The sequence below is a fragment of the Monocercomonoides exilis genome, assembly GCF_001643675.1.
Source record: "Monocercomonoides exilis strain PA203 chromosome Unknown scaffold49-690789, whole genome shotgun sequence".
Taxonomy (NCBI): Eukaryota; Preaxostyla; order Oxymonadida; family Polymastigidae; genus Monocercomonoides; species Monocercomonoides exilis.
The window spans coordinates 339,278-359,966 of NW_027150594.1; the positions used below are offsets into that span (position 1 = coordinate 339,278).

The 20,689-nt window shown below is 36.2% G+C and overlaps 6 protein-coding genes across 6 annotated transcripts; 3 read left to right on the forward strand and 3 right to left on the reverse strand.

The window, feature by feature from the left end:
- Positions 1-26: 26 nt before the first annotated feature.
- Positions 27-2,122, reverse strand: MONOS_3729 (uncharacterized protein). Its single transcript, XM_067873747.1, has 4 exons — positions 2,014-2,122; positions 1,905-1,969; positions 1,674-1,847; positions 27-1,603 (listed from the first exon to the last, which is right to left on the reverse strand). Exons 1-4 carry the CDS (start codon positions 2,095-2,097, stop codon positions 346-348), a joined length of 1,581 nt encoding a protein of 526 aa, XP_067721103.1. The 5' UTR covers positions 2,098-2,122; the 3' UTR covers positions 27-345.
- Position 2,123: 1 nt separating this feature from the next.
- On the forward strand, positions 2,124-3,144 carry MONOS_3728 (putative small subunit ribosomal protein 7). Its single transcript, XM_067873746.1, has one exon. The coding sequence runs from the start codon at positions 2,202-2,204 to the stop codon at positions 2,772-2,774; it is 573 nt and encodes a 190-aa protein (XP_067721104.1). The 5' UTR covers positions 2,124-2,201; the 3' UTR covers positions 2,775-3,144.
- MONOS_3727 (uncharacterized protein) lies at positions 2,907-4,271 on the forward strand. Its single transcript, XM_067873745.1, has 3 exons — positions 2,907-3,291; positions 3,364-3,665; positions 3,730-4,271. The coding sequence occupies exons 1-2, from the start codon at positions 3,172-3,174 to the stop codon at positions 3,589-3,591; spliced, it is 348 nt and encodes a 115-aa protein (XP_067721105.1). The 5' UTR covers positions 2,907-3,171; the 3' UTR covers positions 3,592-3,665; positions 3,730-4,271.
- On the reverse strand, positions 3,855-9,392 carry MONOS_3726 (uncharacterized protein). Its single transcript, XM_067873744.1, has 5 exons — positions 9,167-9,392; positions 8,215-9,114; positions 7,862-7,993; positions 5,138-7,804; positions 3,855-4,987 (listed from the first exon to the last, which is right to left on the reverse strand). Exons 1-5 carry the CDS (start codon positions 9,381-9,383, stop codon positions 4,329-4,331), a joined length of 4,575 nt encoding a protein of 1,524 aa, XP_067721106.1. The 5' UTR covers positions 9,384-9,392; the 3' UTR covers positions 3,855-4,328.
- A 716-nt stretch (positions 9,393-10,108) lies between these two features.
- MONOS_3725 (uncharacterized protein) lies at positions 10,109-17,761 on the forward strand (the record flags this gene model as incomplete). Its single annotated transcript, XM_067873743.1, has 2 exons — positions 10,109-10,111; positions 10,174-17,761. The coding sequence occupies 2 exons, from the start codon at positions 10,109-10,111 to the stop codon at positions 17,425-17,427; spliced, it is 7,257 nt and encodes a 2,418-aa protein (XP_067721107.1). The 3' UTR covers positions 17,428-17,761.
- A 1,431-nt stretch (positions 17,762-19,192) lies between these two features.
- On the reverse strand, positions 19,193-20,387 carry MONOS_3724 (putative TatD family hydrolase; the record flags this gene model as incomplete). The annotated part of the gene is made up of 6 exons (XM_067873742.1): positions 19,193-19,397; positions 19,447-19,567; positions 19,641-19,857; positions 19,910-20,094; positions 20,167-20,262; positions 20,327-20,387. The coding sequence occupies 6 exons, from the start codon at positions 20,385-20,387 to the stop codon at positions 19,271-19,273; spliced, it is 807 nt and encodes a 268-aa protein (XP_067721108.1). The 3' UTR covers positions 19,193-19,270.
- Between the last annotated feature and the right edge of the window lie 302 nt (positions 20,388-20,689).

The window sequence follows — 20,689 nt, forward strand, 5'->3', positions numbered from 1 at the left end:
GGATGCGCTTAAAGTGGAAGAAATAATTAAAATAATAGCATTTTTCTTAATTAATATCAGAAAAACATGTGAATTGGAATTATTTAGGTTAGAGAAGTGAAATAAAAGTAAATAACATTTTTTTTTCCAAAAAAGCATACAGTCTATTTCCCAAAAACAAAAACGTTCAAAAAGATATAATTGAAAGAGATGAAACGGAGATATTACAAAATGACTCTCTGCAAAATGACATTGGCAATGTGAAGCCAATTCTTTCACTTGCAAAGTCCATTTTGTTGGGGTTTTATTTGAAAATGAGTAAAGAAAAAGAAAGCATTTTATTGTTACAAAGTGAAAAATGAAAAACTACCACAAAGAAGTCTTCTGGTAAAACCCTCTTCCTCTTCCTCTGTAAGTGGTGGTGTTTGTGTTTCCCCGTCCCATTGTTCCGCCAGGCTGATTCTGCATCTCCCTCTGCAGCTCTCTTTGCGTCTTCTCTTTCTCACATTCAACTCGGAACTGCCTCTGCCTCGCCTTTGGCTGCGACAGTGGCTGCTCCTCCAGATCAAGCGCCAAGTCGTGCACATACTTCTGCATCAGATTCCGCTCGTCATCCAAATCGCGTATCGCCTTCATCTCCGCATCCAGCCTCTTCTGATTGTATTCCTCATCTTTCTTGTCAAATTCTCTTTCTCTTTCGGTTCCTCTCTGCAAAATCTCTCTTTTCTCCTTCATCTGCTCCACTTGCGCTCTCGCAATATCCAAATCTCTTTCGTGCCTCTTCGAAGCTTCCTCAGCCTCTTTCTTCTCCTTCTCCTGCACTTCACCTAAAATTCTTTCTGCTTCAAGGAAGTTTTCTTCCATCTCTCTTATTTTCTCCTCTCTCCTCCGCTGAATCTGCCGCTCACGATCCTCAATTACCTCTTTCAGCAGCTTCTTCCTTCCTTCTTCTTCCTTTTGCCACCGCGCTTGCTTCTTCGCCCACTCTGCCTCGTCTTCTTCAGCCAGCAGCCGTTCAAGCTCTGCCTCGTCTTCTTTGTCAGCCATCATCTCCGCAAGCTGCTCCTCCCTTTGCTTCATCAGAGCTGCTCTGTGTGCGTCTTTCTCGCGCTTGTCTCTCTCGTCTTCTGCCTTTTCACGCGCAATAACGCTTTCTATGAACTCCAGCTCTTCCTTCTTCCTTTCACTTTCTTCTCTCGCTCGTTTTTTCTCCAAAACTGCATTAAACCGTTTATACTCCCTAAATTTGATCTTTTTATCTCTTTCCTTTTCCAATTCTTCTTCTTCTGCTAATCTCCTTTTCATTTCCCATTGCTCTTTTGCCATTGCTTCTTCTTCTTTTCTCATACGATCATCTTCTTCTTTCCTTCTCCTAATTTCTTCAATTTGCTCTTTTCTTTTTTCAACAGTTTCAAGAATCATTTGACGTGCTTTTTCAGCTTTTTTTCTTTCTTCTTCCTCTTTCTTCTGTCTTTCTTCCTCCATTATTGCTTCCCACAAACGATCTTTTTCATCTGCTCTCGCTTTTAAAGATCTTTTTTGACTAATTTGAAGAAGTTGATCGCTGGCAACTTGAAGTGCTTCGAGCTGTGTTCTTTTAGTGCGAACATCATCACTTTCATCTCTAAATTGAAAATAAAGTTTACATTTTAAAACAAATATCAGCAAGACATTTGCAAAATAAGTTCGCAAACGAAAATTTTCTTTCCATCACTTTTGCAGAAGTTGCTCTATCCTCTGCTTCACGCTGTTCTTTTAACTTAAATGCTCTATCTCGAATAGAGTTCATGCGAGATGCTGGAGTATCTCTCATTTGCTCAAATTCTTCAAGATAGCGGCGTTCATCAGAACGGATTAATGAAGCAAGTCTTGAATGAAAAAAAATAATGAATAAATAACTAATCAATATGAAATAGAAAACATACGCCATCCTTCTTCGTTCTAAATCTCTTTGGCGCTCATTACGCAATTTTTCAACGTTTCTTTTCATCTTAAAAATGGTGATTTAATAATGAAAATAATATCTTTTCAAACTTGATTTCGAAGAATTTTTGCATCTGTACGATGTTCAAATTCTGTTGGTGTGTAACCAGTTGCGTGTGGACGTATCTGAGTCATAAATTATAAACGTCTTTCTGAAAACAATGGGACTGCTTAAATAAGATCTTTAGAACACCAAACTTTTTATAGGAAAAACCTCAGCAAGGCCTTATAGAATTGTCATGATTGCATCTCGCTCGAAAATTTTGAAGAAGAAAGGACAAGAGCCCAACGGACTCGAAATGTCGATCGCCCAAACCTTCTACGATATTGAGCACAGTGGCTCATCAATCAACAGGCGTATTGCTCCTCTGAAAATTGCTGGAGCTCGCGAATTCATCGTTTCACCAAAAAAGAAGGCACTCATCATTTTTGTCCCCTTCGCTCAACTCGCGGCATATCGTAAAGTTCACACTCTTCTTGTTCCTGAATTAGAAAAGAAAATGCCAGGAAAGAGCGTTGTTATTGTTGCAAAGAGACGTGTTATCCCAGAGCCACCACGTGGACATAAATATTCACAACCAATTCCAAGATCTCGCACAGTGGCTGATGTCCAAGAGAAGATTCTTGACGATTTGGTTTATCCAACTGAGATCATTGGAAAACGTATTCGTCATCGCGCTGATGGAACTCAACTTCTTAAAGTTCATCTCGGACAAAGAGATAAGCACGAGATTTTACATAAAATCGATACACTCGAAAAAGTGTATCTCAAATTGACAGGAAAGCATGCAAGCTTTGAATTCACTTACTAAATCTTCTGAAGTCATAGGCGAGACTTCATGGTTGTGAGTTGTTTTCTTCTTTCAATTCACGATTTCATGACACAGCCTTGCACAACTCAATGATCATGATATCTTCGTTAATAGACATTTTTGTTTTTTAAATTTTCCTCTTCTTTATTGTGAAGGTGATTGTTTCAAAATGGTCTAACGTCATTTCAGGGAAATGAAGAGAAAATCACTCCTTACGTTCAAATAAAGTTTGGAGGAAGAAAAACAGTAAAAATGTTTTAATAAATTTTCATAATTTTGAAAGAAATTTTCTTGTATAAAAATTCAATTATCCTCAAAGCTATTTGATATATCGCAAATTTTGTGGAAATTAGAATTGAGAATATTAATACCATAAATTATTTTTTCCGTTTTAAAAATGTCTTTTTATGTTAAGCTAAGAGATAAGAAAGAGATAGTGATTGTTGAATTTCAAGGTAACATAGAAGTTACAGCACAACAACTTGGAGGAATACAGATTGGAGATTTAAATTTTAAAGTATGTTGCTGTTCTTCATAAAATATTTGAACAATGATAAAAAATCGTTTTGTTCTTACGCATATATTTTAGGATGACATCACTTTAAAAATAGGAAATTATTTGTTAACAGGCCAAATTATAAAGCTGGAAAAGCCTTTTCTTGTTCTTGAAAAAAGCGATGACTTGGAGGAGCATTTACCACTTGAAAATGAAAAAATGCCAAAAGAAAAATACTTTATAAAGTATATAATACAACAAAAAATATTATTCTCAAAGAGACCTCGTGTACTACCTGTTGTGGAAGAAGAATCAACTTGAAATGTGAAAGAACATGATAAAGCAGACAACTTCGAAAAAGGAAAATACATTTCAGCATTGTTTCCCTCAACAAAGTATTTATTTAATTATTGAATAATTTACCATTTTTGGTTGAAATGTTTTTTCGTGATATTTTAGATTTTTAAAAGTGCACTATTTTTTAGCTTTTAAGAATGATTTCGAATAATTTTGATTCATAAAAATAATGCATTCGCTAGTTCTTTCAATGTCTCGACAATCAATAAATAAACAACGTATGACTGTTTTAGTATTGGATTCAATTGTTCCTTTTTCAAAATCAACGAAAATTAAAAACTTCAAATAAACATAAACTGCAATAAATGTTTTGAAGTGTGGGGAAAAAATTAAATAAAAATAAAAAGCATTTTCTTAAATTGTGAATGAAATCGCTACAAATGATAATAGCCGTTAAGAATAAATAGAAACGCAAAAATGTTCGAATACTCCTGAAAAGCACTTCGACAAATATTCACTGGCGTGAAAAATACACAAAAAAGAAATTAACAAAATTGTTATTAAAATATGAAACAGCAAATGAGATGAGAGGAATAAAATGCAAAGATGACGTCTTAGTTGCATTTATTTGGATTTTTGAAATTACATAGTTCAATTCAAAAAATTTATGCATAAAATAAATAAATAAAAGAAAAGAAAGAAAAAGAAAAAGAAAAAAACTTTCTACAACAAATACTTTTTTGATACATGAAGAAAATGCATTAATTTCCATTACCAGCAAATCCACCAATAGCAGATGATGATGAAGACGAAGACGATATTGGTGAAACAGGCAATGGAGACAACGAAAACGAATGAGACGGCCCCAGCAATGAAAGATTTGGATTGGCCATTCCATATTGAGAAGGAGGAACACCAACAGATTGAATAGGATATGATTCAACAGCAAGCGGAAGCTGTTGATTCAGCTGCTGCTGTGGCTGCTGCATCATACCCGGGCGTATCACAATCTGCCCAGGCTGCATCATCCCGTTGTCGAGAAGCGGCTGCATCTCGATTGAGCGCCCGTCTCCTCCAAAAGTGCCGTCTGCCCCCATCTCCATGTCCATTCCCATCATCATCATCCCTGGCGCATACCCCATCAGCTCTCCATCTACAAAATGCAGCTCCACTTCGTTCTCGTTCGCCTTCTTCTTCTTTGCTGCCCTGTCCTTTGCGTGGCACAGATGGCACACCAAAAACACTGATGTGATGATCAAGCAGATTGCTGCACTGCCAGCAAGGAAAAAGAAGGCTGCTCTTTTGAGAACAATATCCATCAATTTTCCGCTGTCAAATGAAAACAAAAACCAGACTGAATCTGTGTTGCTCCACGATGTGCCATCGTTTGTTAGCGACACGCGGAAGTGCCCCGAACAAGCTAAAAAAGAAAGGAGTTAATGTTATCGTCAAAATTACAAATGATATAATAATTGAGAGAAAAATGAAGATAATATCATATCAGCATTAAATGAAAAAATAAAAATAATAAAATAAAAAATAATAATAAATTCAAGTTAGAATTACACACATTGCATAGCTTCATCTGACACTTCGCATTCAATTGTGTTTAATTTATCGGTGGCTTTCAGATATTCAACTTCATCATTGTCAACGGAATCCAGCTTAACTCCGTTGATCAGCCTGCTGTTGGAAGGGTTGTTATAGCACTCCAAACGGCACAAGAGCCGATAAGGAAGCACAGCAGTTGCATGGAGGTGCATCGAAGAATGTGCAGTCACACTCAGCGCCGGGTGAGGAACAGTGTCCATCAGCAAAGGCACAGCTGTGAGCGCCGACGAGTAACTTGCCTGGCCTTCCTCGTCAGTAAGCGAAGTTACAGTGCATGTTCCGTCTTCGAAGAAAAACCACGCATACCGCTCGGTTTTCTCTTCATCCAAGAAATCGCCGAAGTCCACGCGGTCTCCAGAAATAGTCCCAGAGTTGGCGCACTTCACGTTCAGCGGCACATCCGCAGCAATGCCAGGCGTCATCATGTTGTTCCTCACAGTGCAGTTCTCAAAAGCGAGAGAGCCTCCAATCAATTGAACAGCTCCGTCAGAGACGGAATTGAGCAGGCTGCTGTTCGAAATTTCGACAAGCGCATTGGCGAAACGGAGAAGGCCCATGTTTGACATCGGCCGAACACGTGTCTCTGTTGTTCGAAGAGGAACAAGTGAAGATGGTGTCAAAGACGAAATTGAATGAGATGAAGAGGGAGAAGACGAATGATGTGAGTCTGAATTATCTTGAGATGTCAAAAGAAACTTAAACAGTCTTTTTGCTCTTCCTTTAATCTCTTCTTTGAGCAAGTATCTTTCTTCATTAAACGAGTTCTGTTTCTTCTCATTCTCTTGGTGAACTTCCAATGCACGCTTGGTCAGCCGTGACAGTCGAGTAACACGAGACAAACGCAAATGACGCAGCATCGACGAAGCAACACGTTTGCTCCAATTTTCTCTTTGCTTTGATTTCTGATGAAATATTGTGTTGTTTGGTGTGCGCATAGATTTAGCCAAAAGCGGGTTTTCATTTTTTGAATTTGACGCTCTTGTCAGTCTGTTGTGTGTGAGCTCACTGGAGATTTCATCCAAATTGAATTGCAGTTTTGAATATACTGTCAACTGACGGTTGCTTTGGTACGATGGAAAAGCAGGCATATTTAAAGACAAATTCTTCATCAAGACATTTTCCTCCTTTTGGATAGCTTTCTTTGTTTTCAAACTTTTATTTGACTTCACATCTTGCTTGTGTATGAACTGGATGCCTTCTTCATCAATAACCGCATTATTGCTGCTCGACAACTCATTTGAAGCTGACTGTGGCATGTCCATTCCAGTTATGTTCGAATTTTCAATTTTTACTAAAGATAACTCTGCATAAATAAGATTAACAGCTGAATCAATCCCTCGAAATGCACTGTTGGCCACACGAATATTCACCCCAGTTGCATGCAATGCACTTGCAAGTGATGCTTCATTGCCGTAAAACGTGCAGCTATCAATCAAGTTCTTGAATTGAGAGAAAGGAACTGGGTCTCGTATCGAGGCTGCAGTTATGTAAATCGCTCCGCCAAGCGAACCCGTCACTGAAATTTCAGTTAAAGTTGCAGGAGACAAAGAAGGAAGTTCTGTCGAATTAGAAGATGAAGACGCTGAAGATGAATGAGCTGAGGAATGATATGAAGGGCGCTGATTAAGCTCACCCAACGCCAAGCATTGGTCAAATGTTGAATGAGAAAATTCGCATCCCGATGAAATGTCATCTCTCACCACAGCAAACACAGCCCCACCACACGAGGCAGAACACTTTACAAATCTGCATCGAGTGAAAACAACCGTACTTGAATCAGCTTCAATGTGAATGCACTTTCCGCTGAAAACATTTGGGCCAAGTTGGCAGTTGGTGAAATTGCACGAATCGATTGTCATTCGAAAGTCGCTTGGAGAATCCGAGTGGTCAATGAGCATCAGTGGAGCAGGCGTCTGTCTTTCAATGTCTGTGAATGTGCAAGATAAAAGCTTGTTAATGTAATCTGTTGGATCTTGGCAATCCACATCATGAACTGAAATAATTGTCCTTTCGCAAGAAGGAAGATTCTTAAAGACACACATCCAGCAGAATATGGGGCCTTGGGCAGAAATCATGCACTTATTATCACCTTCATTCGATAGTGTGTTGCTATTGTTTGTTTGAGACGAATCATTTCCACTGGGATTTTCATTGAGTTGATTGTGCGTACGTGAAATAGCTTCTGTTGAGGCTGATGAAGCTGGTTGAGCAGCCACACAAACAGCAACTTCTTTCATATACAGAAAAGTCCGCGAATGCACAAACACTAATCCTGGGGTTGATGCAGAGGCAGTTGAGTTGTACAGGAATTTGATTAAAGAAAGCTGCACTCCATTAAAATCGAAGAGATATTCGTCTGTAGTGCTGTCTTGTGTGCCTGTGCAATTCAGTGTTGTTATTCTGTCAGCCTGTGCTCCTTCTCCGCATCCAACGCCTATGATTGAGATGTTAAATGACAGTCCATCTATCGCAATTGGACCAGATTGAATGGCAGACGCTGCCAAAGTGATTGTTCCAATGCCGAGGCTGGCTGTAACAAGAGTGTTGATCGAATCGGCAAGGTTTGTTGCGTCACTAATAATGTCAGATACCGAATTGAAAGAATAGCCGGTCAGCATACGATTCACTTGGGAAAAAAAAACAATGAAGAAGTGACGAATAACTATAAAAACAATAAGCATACGATTTTGAGAAGTTGGAGGAGAAGTTTGAATGGGAGTATTAAGGCAAGTTGTGATACAAGAAGTGAAAGGAAAGCTGGAAGCTTCAGGAAATGGTACACCCATCCAAAAGATATCACTTTCAGTTTTACTTTCTGATGAAAATTTCATTATTCAGAAATAAACGTGAAAAATAATGCATTCAATGCAAAATTTGAGAAAAACGAAATAGAAAAGTACTAACAAAAAGATATCTATTTTCTCTTTTCTTTCAAATTTTTCATATTTTTTGTTTCAATGCAAAAATTATTCTTTCATCAGAAAATTTTTCACTTCAGTACACTTTTTATTCCTATATTAACTCATATGGACAAACCCATTGGATGCTTAAATATGCAGTTAGTCAACGAAGAGCCTGATTCCAAATTTGCATCAAGATCAAAGCGTAACATCTCGCAATTCACATCATATGAATCCAAAAAAGTGACTCCAGACATAACGCATTTCACAGATGTTGCATTTGCATTTTGAAAACTTTTACTTAAAGGAAAACTCAAAGCCGTAGACGAAGAAGTGCTTGCTTCTTCGCTTCTTAGAAACAGCGAAGCTCCTTCTTCAGCTTTTGGAGATGTAAATTGAACATTATCTAAAAGCAAAATAAATGGTGATGTGATAGAAATATACTCCAAAGAAATATAAAGTGATCCTCCTTTCTGACTTGTGCATTTTTCAAAATAAGAGTCATTGATATTAACATTTGCTCCATTAAAAATGCAATGACTATTTAAGAAGATTGTTCCCTCCTTATCTGTATTAATATTTGTGAATTTGCATTCTGTTAATTGAATGGAACATGCATCTCCCATTGTTCCTCTTAGAATGACTCCACCTCCGTTATTTTTTGTAATATTTGAAGTGTTGAAATTTGTTAATGAAATACTAGTAATTGCATTACTAAATACAATGATTCCGCTAAAGCTTGGATCTTCCACAAATGACAGTGGTTTACTAATTTCAAAACCGTTGACTGTCAAGGATCCGGACGTAACGGAAAATACTTTTCCAGTCAAAGGTCCTTCAACTTGCGATTCAACTAAAACATCGTTGTATGTAGCATCATTGCTAATTGCAACAAGAATATCATTCTCAGCCATAAATTCTAGCGTTGCGGAGTTGATATAGGAAATTGCATTTTCAAAATGAAAAATGGGTAAATTTGCTCTCTCTGAATTCAATATTGAACCTTTCTTAAAAAAGACCTTAACGGTTCCTTTCACTATAAACAGAATTGCAATGTTAATTTTTTGTTAAAAAATAATTTTTCAAACAATTAAAAATATCTTTTGGAATCGAATAATTTCCATGGCCAACAAAAATCTCAATAATTTTCGAAGAATCAAATTTGGCTTTGCAAATAGGATAAAACGAAGAAAATGGAAATTCCTCTGTTCCAGAATTTCCATTTGATCCGTTTTTGTTTATCCAAAAAGATTTACATGAAATTGAAAAAAAATACAAATGAAAAATAAAAAATAGAGTATTCATCTATAATATAATATTTCGGATCGAACTATTTAAATTAATATTTTTTTTTTATATAGTTTTTTATTATTCTTCTCAATCATAGCAATCGCATTAGTATATTCACGTGAGTTAAATGAGACATTTTTAGTATTTTTCAATTGTCATCCAAAATGATCTTAAAATTGAGAAAAGATTTAAAAAGAATGTGAGCAACCTTCTCGTCTGCTTGTTTTAAAATTTTTGTATTATTTATAATCTTTTGAAATTTTTTGTGAATATTTGATTGAGTTGTTATGAAATTTTCATCATTAATTTATGTTGGGTCAAAATCATATTTTCTTTTCTTTCTTTTTTTCGATTTGAGTGAATGCCAATTTTCTTTTATGTTATTTTTTTATCTTCTAATATTCCTTTTGTGTCTGCACAAATGCCACAGGAAAAATTCAAAGACGAACATCATTTTTTACACTCTTCAAAAGAATTCGTGTCTGGCTGTTATTTAAAAGCTGATGCAGAAATCAACGAATTATATTTGGAAAAACACTCATTTTTCATTGCGAAAAATATTGTGATGAAGAACGACTTTAGTTGTGAAATCCAATCAGAGTACCAAATAATAAATACTTCAATTTGCATGTACCAACTTGTTCTTCGGCAGAAAGAGAGCTGTTATTTGGTTTCATCAAAGTCAAACTCTTCGCTTCAAATATATTCATGTTTGCTGAAGTTTGCAGGAAGCGAAAAGAATGGTTTGTTCTTTGGAAGTCGTGGTTCGCTTCTGTTTTGGAATATTTCGCTTCATTTATCACAGAACGTTAATATAGCACCAAGCCTTGTTGAAGTTCCATCCAAAAGCATGGACCGAATTGATGAAGTTGATGCAGAAGTTCACAATTCAGAATTCTCATCCTTCGTTCAAGGATCATCACCATTTTTGCAAATATCGCCTTTGACTTCCATCACAATCAGCGAATGCTGCTTTTTTAATGTTTCACAGAGAAAAGTCAATGCGAAATCTTGCCCATCTTCTTCTTATTTGAATCCAGATAAAAGATGTGAATTGAATTGTATGAATTGCATTGCTGTTCAGAATCCATATTTGGGATGTATCGTTGACGGAGCAACAAGTGCATTCATCTGTTGCAATTCGTCGTTTTTGAGCTGTGAAGCAGTTACAACGAGAACTAATTTCAGCACAGGATCCAAAGAGTTCAACGACACAACGTTCATGGTTAAAAGTGCAGAAGAATTGGACGGAGGTGCAATTTATCTAATAGGAGATGCAACACTGACGACAAAAAGATGCTCATTTGAAAGCTGTTCTCTCGCTCACTCTAATGCCAGAGCAGGGGCAGTCGGAACCGATGGAGAAGGATCGTGGCTATGTGAAAACACTTCCTTTCAAAATTGCACAGTTACTTATGCTGCAGCAGCCTTTGACTTAATGGGCAAAGAATCTTTTGAGATATCTTTGAGCAATTTAAGCCATTGCAGTTCAGGAGATGGACTCGGAGGAGGAGAGATTCGTAGATGCTTAACTTGCTTAATCACAAATTGCATTTTTCAATGCAACGAAGCAAAAAGAAGATACGCAGGCGCTTTAAACTGCTATATTATGGAACACAATTTTTCTGTGGTTTCATGTTTGTTCAAATCAAACAGAGCCTGCACAAATGGAGGGGCGATCAGATTTGATCACAGTCAAGTTTACAGTATCACTGCAACGCTATCTGACTGCATTTTTATTAATAATTCAGCTGGAGAAGGAAATGATATTTACGCAAATATTAGTTGGAACGGAAAATTGAATCTTGTTGCATCAAGGTTGTTTTCCACAAGCAATCAACCCAGAACGACTTTTGCCTGGGCAACTGCAGAGGAGACATCACATTATGTTCTTGATCCACCGATTATTCAAGATAAAATCATTATTGCACCAAATGGTGAAGACTGGGATAATTGCGGGCGAAGTGACTTTGATGAATTCAATTGTCTGACAATGAAAAAAGGAATTGAAAGAGCCAAAATAGAATCGATGAGTTTTGAGATAAAAGAAGGACTGTTTCCTTCAGGCCAAATTGATATTGGATCTTCAAATGTGATAGGAAGCGGATCTGGAATGTTGCTAACGAGTATAAAATCAGATATAAAAAATGAAGAAGAAGCACTATTTCGAATAAGCACAGGAAAAATGGAAGCATCAGAAATGAAGTTTATTCACGATGGTTCGAATGAATACTGCAGAAGTTCATCATTGTTTCTGATGAGCGAAAGTTCTGGGATTCTTGTTCTTTCTTCTTGCAAAATAACTTGCGAAACTCCATCTGCAGAACAGTTCTTTTCTAAGCCTCTTATAAGTTCAGAGAAAGGTGAAGTGACTCTTGACTTGTGCAATATTGAGGGATCCCAGTCTTTGAATACATTCATCGCAAAACAAAGCGGAGACCTTGTTGTGAATGACACGTGTATCACAACAATAAATCGTCAGACAGGAAATGGTGGTGCAATGGAAGTGGAATTGGCAGATGAAGTTGGATTCATCGTAAAGAATGTGTCGTTGAAGCAATGCAAGGTAGGAACGACAAATGAAAAGGGCGGGGGAATCTATTTGGTTCTGTGTGAAAATTCGACAAGAAACTATCAATTGGATTCAGTGAATGTGTCAGGGAATGATGCAAAATGGGGAAAAGATGTGTTTGTTCAATGTGTTGATTTGAACCAATCAGTGACCACAAGTCGGATTGCGAATATAAAAAATGACGATGGAGACAAATTGGATTTCTTTGGGATTGACAGTTCTATGTTTCTGGAGGCTCCTGTGAATTTGTCCTATTTTTTCTTACAAAGGCAATCTTTACAAATAGAAATAAGTCAATCTGGAAAGGATATTTCTGGGTGCGGAGATGAGGTGTTTCCTTGCAATTCGTTCTGGAAAGGATTCAAAAACTTGGCAATTGATGTCACAAACGAAAAAAAGGAATTAAGGATTTATGGATCAACTTTAGTCCAGGATCAGTTCATTTTTTCTTGTTTGATGATAAGCTCTAAACAGGATGAAAAAAATGCGAAATTAACGTTCAACTCGGTTGTGGTGAACGGAAGTTCAGAAGTCATGCTTTTGAATGAGAATAATCTTGAGTTTGACAGAATCTGCTTCAACATTCCTTCAAGTTTTTCTGTCTCAATATCTTCTCTAATTTCTTCCGCAGACAAGGAAAACTCGAACCTTGTTTTGAAGAACTGCTCATTTGAAAACAAAACCAAGGATAACATCACATTTTCTCTTCTTCTTGTTCTTGGAGGAACTCTTCGAGTCGAACAATGCACAGTGTCTCAAATGGCTTTTGGTTCAAGCCCTGCGATAATATCTGATAAAGCACATGCTGATCTCGGAATGTTTTCTTTTTCTTCAGTGAAACTCACAAGTTGCACGCTAATCTCAATTGTTTCTGAAGAGTCAAGCAACAATCATGCAAAGGGAAATGAGGAAGCTCAATCACTAACATTGAGTTCCTGTACCTTTGAAGGGATTACCTCTTCCGGTTCAAATATGGCTTGTATTTTATCATCAACAATTAATTCTCCAATTTTAATTAATCAATGCTCATTTCTGACTATTTCATCAAAAGGAAGCAATGAGGGAGGAGCTTTGGGAATATCCCTTCAAGAGAAAGGCGCACTCACAGTTAACAAAACAGAAACAAGCAGATGCGAATGTGAAAGTGATGCATCGGGAAGAGGTGGGTTCCTTTTTCTGAACTGTATAGATTATGCAAATATGATAAAATTTGAGGATTTGCATTTTATCAATAACATGGCAGCGATTGGTAAAGACATGTTCATTGTTTGTAGCGATCTCACAGAATTAGTCAATTCAACTTCATTCAGCTTTGCCATGGATATTGAACAATCCGAACGAGTAAATTCACTGATAGGTTTTGATAGGACTCATTTTGCTAATGCTGAAGATCTCTTCATATTTATCACAGGGTATTTCAATGAAACAATTCACGTCGACGGGAAAAGAGGAATAAATAACATCGCCTGTGGAAAGCTAAACTTTCCATGTAATTCGTTGAACTTTGGATTGAATAGAGCACAGGGAAAGGGAACAAAGAACCTTCTGATATCTGGGGGAAGCTCACTTCTTGAAGAAGTGTCGATGGATAATGTTGCTGTTAAATCGGAGCAAGAAAACTCATCATCAAGATTGGAAGTGAACGAGACATTGGCTAATTCTGTTGGAGTTGCAATATCTGCATATCTGGCATCATTTTCTTCAATCATTTTTTCATTGCCGCCAATTTTCACCAATTTGCAGAAAGCTTTTATGGAAACATTGGACAGTGAATCGTGCTTGAGCATTTCTGAATGTTCATTCAATCTCCAAAGCGAGGGAATATTGTCTTTCATTCTTTTGTCAGTCAAAAATGGAGATTTAAATCTTTATTCATGCTCAATTGAAATACTTCAAATATCAAAGCCTTTTATTGAATTTCATCAGTCTTCAGATTCAAAAGGTGGGTCATTGACAATGGAACATTGCTTATTTGGCAGTGTAACTCAAAGCTCCAACAGCGCCTGTATATTGATAACAACGATGGTCAATGATGCAAATGCTATGCTGTCAAATTCATCATTTGCTTCGTGTGCAGCTGATGCAAGTGATTGCGGAGGAGCATTGCATGTGAAGATGGAGGAGGGAGGAAGATTTGAGATATACAATACAAAGATTTCTTCATGCTCTGCCATTGCAGGAAAAGGAGGTGGAGTGTTTTTGAATTGCCTTTCAAAGAAAAACAAGACGATTCCATTCCATTTCAAAAACATAACGTTCTCAAACAACAAGGCGAGGGTAGGAAGAGACGTGTTTGTGAAGTGCTTTTCAATTTCCAAACAAATCAGCGAAGAACAATTTGATTTAGACTTTCGTGAGCCACCGTATGACAGGTTTAATGCGATCTGGGGTGTGGATGAAACGCTTCCAATTGAAGATGTGGATCTCATTCCTCTTATTGTTGTGTACCGCAGCGAGCTGATTTTTGTGTGTGGAGTGAATGATGAGGGGAATGATGCGAAGCCATGTGGGAACTCAACAACACCATGCAAATCCTTGAGTTATGGATTGTCTCATATTATATCTTCAGCATACAGTCAGCTTCTGATAGATCGAGAATGTGACATATCACAAACTTGCACTGCAAACAGTGTGACAGTTAAGAGTCTGAATCCAGCAACGCATGCTGTTGTTCATCTGAGAACGGAAATTTCAGAGTCACAAAGGTCAGAGTGTATTTTGGAAAGTGTTGAGACTGTGAAATTTGAATGTGTTTCATTTTTATTTCAACATGGATTTGTCTCAACTCTCAAAAGCATATTTACTCAAACGAATGGATCATTTGTTGTCGCGTCCTGTTTGTTTTCCTGTGCCGATAATAGCATTTGCCTCAGCCAGTCGTTGTTTACGATTGAGTCAGGATCTTTTGATTTGAGCAGAACAAGCGTGAAGCATATAAACGCTTCTCAGGAGTTGTTTGAGTTGAGGAGTTCTTGTTTCGCTCAGCTTCAATCTGTTGAGTTTGGCGAATTGACATTAGGAAGCTCACTGATTGATGCTTGTGAGGGCTCAAATCTTATCATTAAAGAAATAAATACTTCAGATATCACAATTGAAAATAGTTCTCTGATTTCTGTGGAAGAACGAAGCATTTCGAAAATGAACGAGGAGAATCTTGAAAGTTCTATTATGATAATTCACTCGAATGTCTCTGGGATCAAACGAAGGACACAAGGTGCATGCTCGCTGTCGTTTCCTTCATCTTTTCCTACTCTTTGTCAAATCTCAAACTGCTCATTTTCAAATCATACATCATCTTCAGCAAATGCACAGATTCTTGAACTGTCAAATAGCATATATATTGAATCATCGATTTTAGAAGGATATCAAAAGGATATTGCTTCCATTGGTAATTCAGCAATTGAAGATGTGTGCCATTGGAATGGGTCATTAATTTATCTCGCAAGCTGCACCAGCTATATGAAAGATACAAAAGTTGCAAACTCATCAAAGGGAGGAATTTCTGTTTCAAAGGGCAGGTTGACAATAGAAATGGGGATGTTTGAGGGAAATAATCCATCAGTTGAACGATATCCTTCAGCGAGAAGAAATATTATTTGTGATGAAGGGGGAGTTGTGGACGTGATGAGCTTAAAAGGAGGAGATGGCTTGCTTCCGAACTCATCGATGTGGATTTTGAATGAGGGTTGTGAAATGGAAGGAGTTGCTTTGGAAAGAACGTCTGTGCTGTTTATTCCTCATTTGGAGAGAGTTGAGCAAGAAGAAGCAGGAGCAGAAATAAAATTGAAGTTCATTGGGCATTCACTGATGCCCTGTCACTTGCAGTTCCGGGTTACAACAATACTAAATGAAGAGAAATCGTTGCACACCAACAAGTTCAAAGATAGTGAATATGTGAACGAATCTGAAATTGTCACAAGTATCCAACCATCTTTGGTCAAAGATGCTCCAAGTGAAGCTGAGGTGAGCGTATGTATCTTGTTTGGTGACAAAGCGCGACCTTCGTCAACGCGATCATTCGTACTGAAGAACAAAAGCGACCCTCAATCAGACGCAAATGGAAAGCTGGCCAAAGAAGGAAGCGGAGCTGTTTCATCGTGGGCTTTAATTATCATTGTCATTTTCGTAATTTTGTTTTTGATTGTTCTTATTGCGTCTATTATTCTGGCTGTTCGATGGAGAAGTGCAAAAGAAGAAGCGAAAAAATACAAAGAGATTGTTGATGATAACATCAGAAAAGATCCGAAGGCATTTGAGATGGTGACAATGGAGATGTCGCCTGAGGAGCAGTGGAGGAGAGCAGAAAGGGAGGCAGAGAAGAAGAATGAAGATAACATAAAAAAAAGAGTGAATGAGAAAAGCTTGGGACATTCGGAGTCTGAGGAGTATTTGTTGAGTGAGTGCGGATCGACTGAATACATTTTGGGCAGAGATTCAGACAAGATCCCTCAATGGATGCTGGAGAAGGTTGAAGAAGAAGAGATTCGAAAGAGATCACCTTCACCATCCATTTCATCCACTTCCACCACTTCAACAACCGATTCAGATTCAACTTTTGTTCGTGGAGAGGATCTGTGCCCAACAACCTCATCGATGTCAAACTTGGTGGATGCAATGGCGTGCTCATCACCGCATGAGAAGCTGATTGTGGACTTGAGGGATTCACTGTTCCTGTTATTGCATGGAAGGAACGAGAAGAAGGAGATGGCGATAGGAACATTGACTGAGAGAGAGCACACAGCTGCACAGGTGTTATTCTGGGTGGCGAATGGTGCTCTTCATTCATTTGACGAAATGGAAAATCCACTTCAGTCCTTGGACAATCTGAGTCCGCACATCGTGCTGTTCTCGGAGCACATGGTTATTTGTATTGTGATGCATTCCGACTGCTCTTCATCATCAGACGATTCGGACACCTCATCCATCTCTCATTCAACTGTTGTTACATCTTCCTCTGATAATTCATTGATGAGCGAGAGATTCACAAAATCACCTCCTCCTTCATCCGCCTTTGAGGACGAGGACTACAACTTGAAGGAGAGCTTAAGATGGAAAGCTCCGGAGCTGATGTTCAATAAGACGATGACGGCGACAAATAGTTCGGTTGCATTCTCGATTGGGATGATGTTGTGGGAGTGCTTGAGCCTGGAAATCCCGTTTGGAGAATACGAAGCAGAGATTGCAGGAAAGAAGATTACGAACGGAGAAAGGCCAAGCATTTGCATAATAGTTAAATCCCGCTTTTATAAGTTGATTAAACAGTGCTTTGCACAACTGCCCAATGACAGGCCTTCGTTGGCTCGCATTAAAAGGGAATTTTTCAATAGTTTTCCAGCCGATGCAGTTATTCTCACAATCTCAGATGCCATTGACTTAGAGAACGAAAGCTGCAACGGAAAAGATTCGAAGGGAGAAAGTGAAGCTGCTTTAAGTAACGAGATTGTGAATGTTGAGCTTATAAACGGAAAATGTTCGATACAAAAGTAAATATTGTTATAATTGCTATTTGTTAGTTTTTGCAAGCATTTTGTTTCTAATTCTTTATTATTTTTCAATAAAATTGGTTTTTCAGTTTATTATGTGGTTCCAAATTCTTTATATATTCATACGTTGTATATATTAGCTAATCATACTTATTTTTTAAGTTTGTAATTTTCTGTTCACAAAACGATTCAGACGCTCCAAAGGATGCGTTTTTTTTTTTCTTCTTCTTCTTCTTTTTGCTTTTCAGTCAAGCAACTTTTTTGAATCGTCTTCAGTTGTTTTGTTTTTATTGTTTAAATATCAAACGATTTTCAAATAAAATGTGTATACAACGATTAGGTGAGCAAGTTTCACAAAAATTTTTTTGCACAAGTTCTTCTATTTCCAAGAACAATATAAACCGGGAAGAGGGAACATAACGAACTGTTTGAAAATTGTCTTCAAGAAGAATAAAAAACGTTAAAAAAAAAAAAAGCAGAATTAAAGGATTCAAAAATTCACATAAAAGGAGAAATACTTATTGAAAAAAACAGAAATATTCTATGGAAAAAAATCAGTTTTATTTTTTAAAAAATAATGATCATACACATAAGATAATTGGGGTGATATTTTCTATTCGGTTATAATTGGGAAATAACATTTCACCTTAGTAAATGTGTTGACTTGGGTTATATCAATGAAAGCTTTTAACCTTATTTATTGATAAGAATTTTTTATGAAAAGTGTGAAAGAATTCCATATAGTTAGTGTAAATAATGGTGGACACTTTCAATAACTGTGAACAGTTACATTATCTCAACAACAGTTTATAGTTGCGTTTTGATAATTAACCCAATTATTCCCTCAATGAATATGAACTTATAAGACATACGGAAATGAAACAACTTTCTCTGCAGAATTAAATAAAAGTCATTTTTAATTGTCTGAGAAACTTAAATAATCTTATTTCTCCTTATTTCTCCGAAAATAGAAAACGTTATTTTCTTTATTGAAATAAGCAAGTTGTTTCATTTCTGTATGTCTTATAAGTTCATATGCATTGAGGGAATAATTGGGTTAATTGTCAAAAAGCAACTATCAATAGTTGTTTAAATGATGCCGCTGTCCACGGTTATTGAAGGTGTCAACCATTATTAACACTAACTATAAATAAATATATCAAACGCAATCATTATGCAAATTGGAATACGCAGACCTGTTTGATGCTGGAATAAGTGCATAACAATGAAATTCATTGGATTTATTTTAAAAATGATCAAATAAGTTCCTTTTTTATTTACCCCAGATATTAAACATTTTCGACTTTTCAAAAAGAATAATCCATATGAAAAAAATATTGAACATAGTTTTTTAAACAATTTTTAAATATTATCCTTTCAAATGAATATTTCATCTACAAATAAATTATACATTAGAAAAATGAACACACCGAAAAAAAAAATGACTTCAAAAATTATCACCCAAATTGAATTACACATATTTGTATTTTTTAAAAAAAAGTTTTAATAAAAAAAATACATGAATCGTTTTTTTTCAGGTCGTTATCTGCCTGCTTACCTTTTCTTGTCTTTTTCATAGAAGATTTTTGATTAGTCAGCTTTTATTTAATACTTTGTCTATTATTTATTTTATAATATTTTATTTGTAAAATGAAAACTTCATTTTATTATGTGTAATCATGAATATTAGAAATGGGTATTCAGATTTCTTTCAATACGAAAATCTTTTATTTTTTTGAAATTTCAATTTTTTAATTTTAAAAATCCAATTCAACATATGTATACATATTATTATCCATAAGAATTTATAAATATTAATTCACATCATTTTATCAAAATAAAACTTTTCAAATTCCATAGCATTTCCTTGTATTTTCTCTTGTTTGCCTATAAACTTCATCCACCGAGACACCTTTAATTAATGCTATTTTTTGAGCTGTTGATGGGATCATTCCTGAATGGCAAGTTTTCCCCCTGAATAATTAAAATAAAAAAAGACAGCAATTCAATTACAACAACGAACCTGAATGGGACAGGAGCCATATACGGAGCATCGGTTTCCAAAAGAATTCTATTCAAAGGTAAAGCAGCAACCGAATCTACGACTCCTTTCGCACTTTTAAATGTAACAACACCAGTGAAGCCTAGAATAAAAAGAACACAAAAAAAATGACAACGATCAAATAACAATCAATATTTAACAAAAAATAAACATACCAACGAAGGCATTTGGATATTCCTCAACAAGTGCTTTAGCAAATGGAGGATCGCTAGTATAACAATGCAAATGAATAATATGATCTTTTGGCACATGCTCTCGAATAATAGCTAGCGCATCATCATCAGCCTCTCTGATATGGAGAATTATTCGTAATTTCAATTCAACAGCTTTTTTGAGTTGACGAATAAAAACTTCTTTCTGAAGGTCACGAGGCTAAATTATTTTTTCAACTAATAAACAATTGATTATAATTAAAAAAACATACACAAAAATCATAATGATAATCAAGACCAATTTCTCCCCATCCCAACACTTTTCCAGTCTCTCCATATTTCCTAAAAATATCAACAAGTCTTTCTTCGAGTTCAGGAGTATATTCTTTCGAATTATGAGGATGAATTCCGAAGCAACCATAAACATCTTGATATCTCAGCATTAAATCAACTCCACCTTTTAATTAATGAAAACAAAACAAAACATAAATGAAATGAGCATAAATTTTTTGTTGTCGCAACAACCCACCTGGAAGAGAGGCTTCATCACATGCAACATGAACGAATTTTTCGCATTGAGGACATTTTATAACATCTTCTCGAAATTTTTCAAAACCATCGAAATCTAAAAAATAAAATGTAGAAAAATAATTTTCAACTAAATATTTAAAAATACGCATATAGCACACATTCTAGTTTTTGGAGAGTAGCATCAATGTGAGTATGCGCATCAATAAAAGTTGATTGCATTTCTGATCAAATTACCTTTACTATTTTTTCATAAAGCTTTGAACTTTCTTTTGTAAAAACTTTATCAAAAAATTCAAAAAAATTTTTAAAAATCAATATGCATAATGATTATTTTGCAAATGATAAATGAAATGCTCGTCCTTGTCAAATGTAACAACAAAACTTGTAAAAGATCTGAAATTCATCATCCACAAACACAGAAGCAACCTTTTTCAAGTTGTCAAACGTTCAAATTTTCTTCTTTTAATAATGTCTGACAAACGATGCATAGTTATGAGTTGAAGGAAATTTATCTCTTTTTC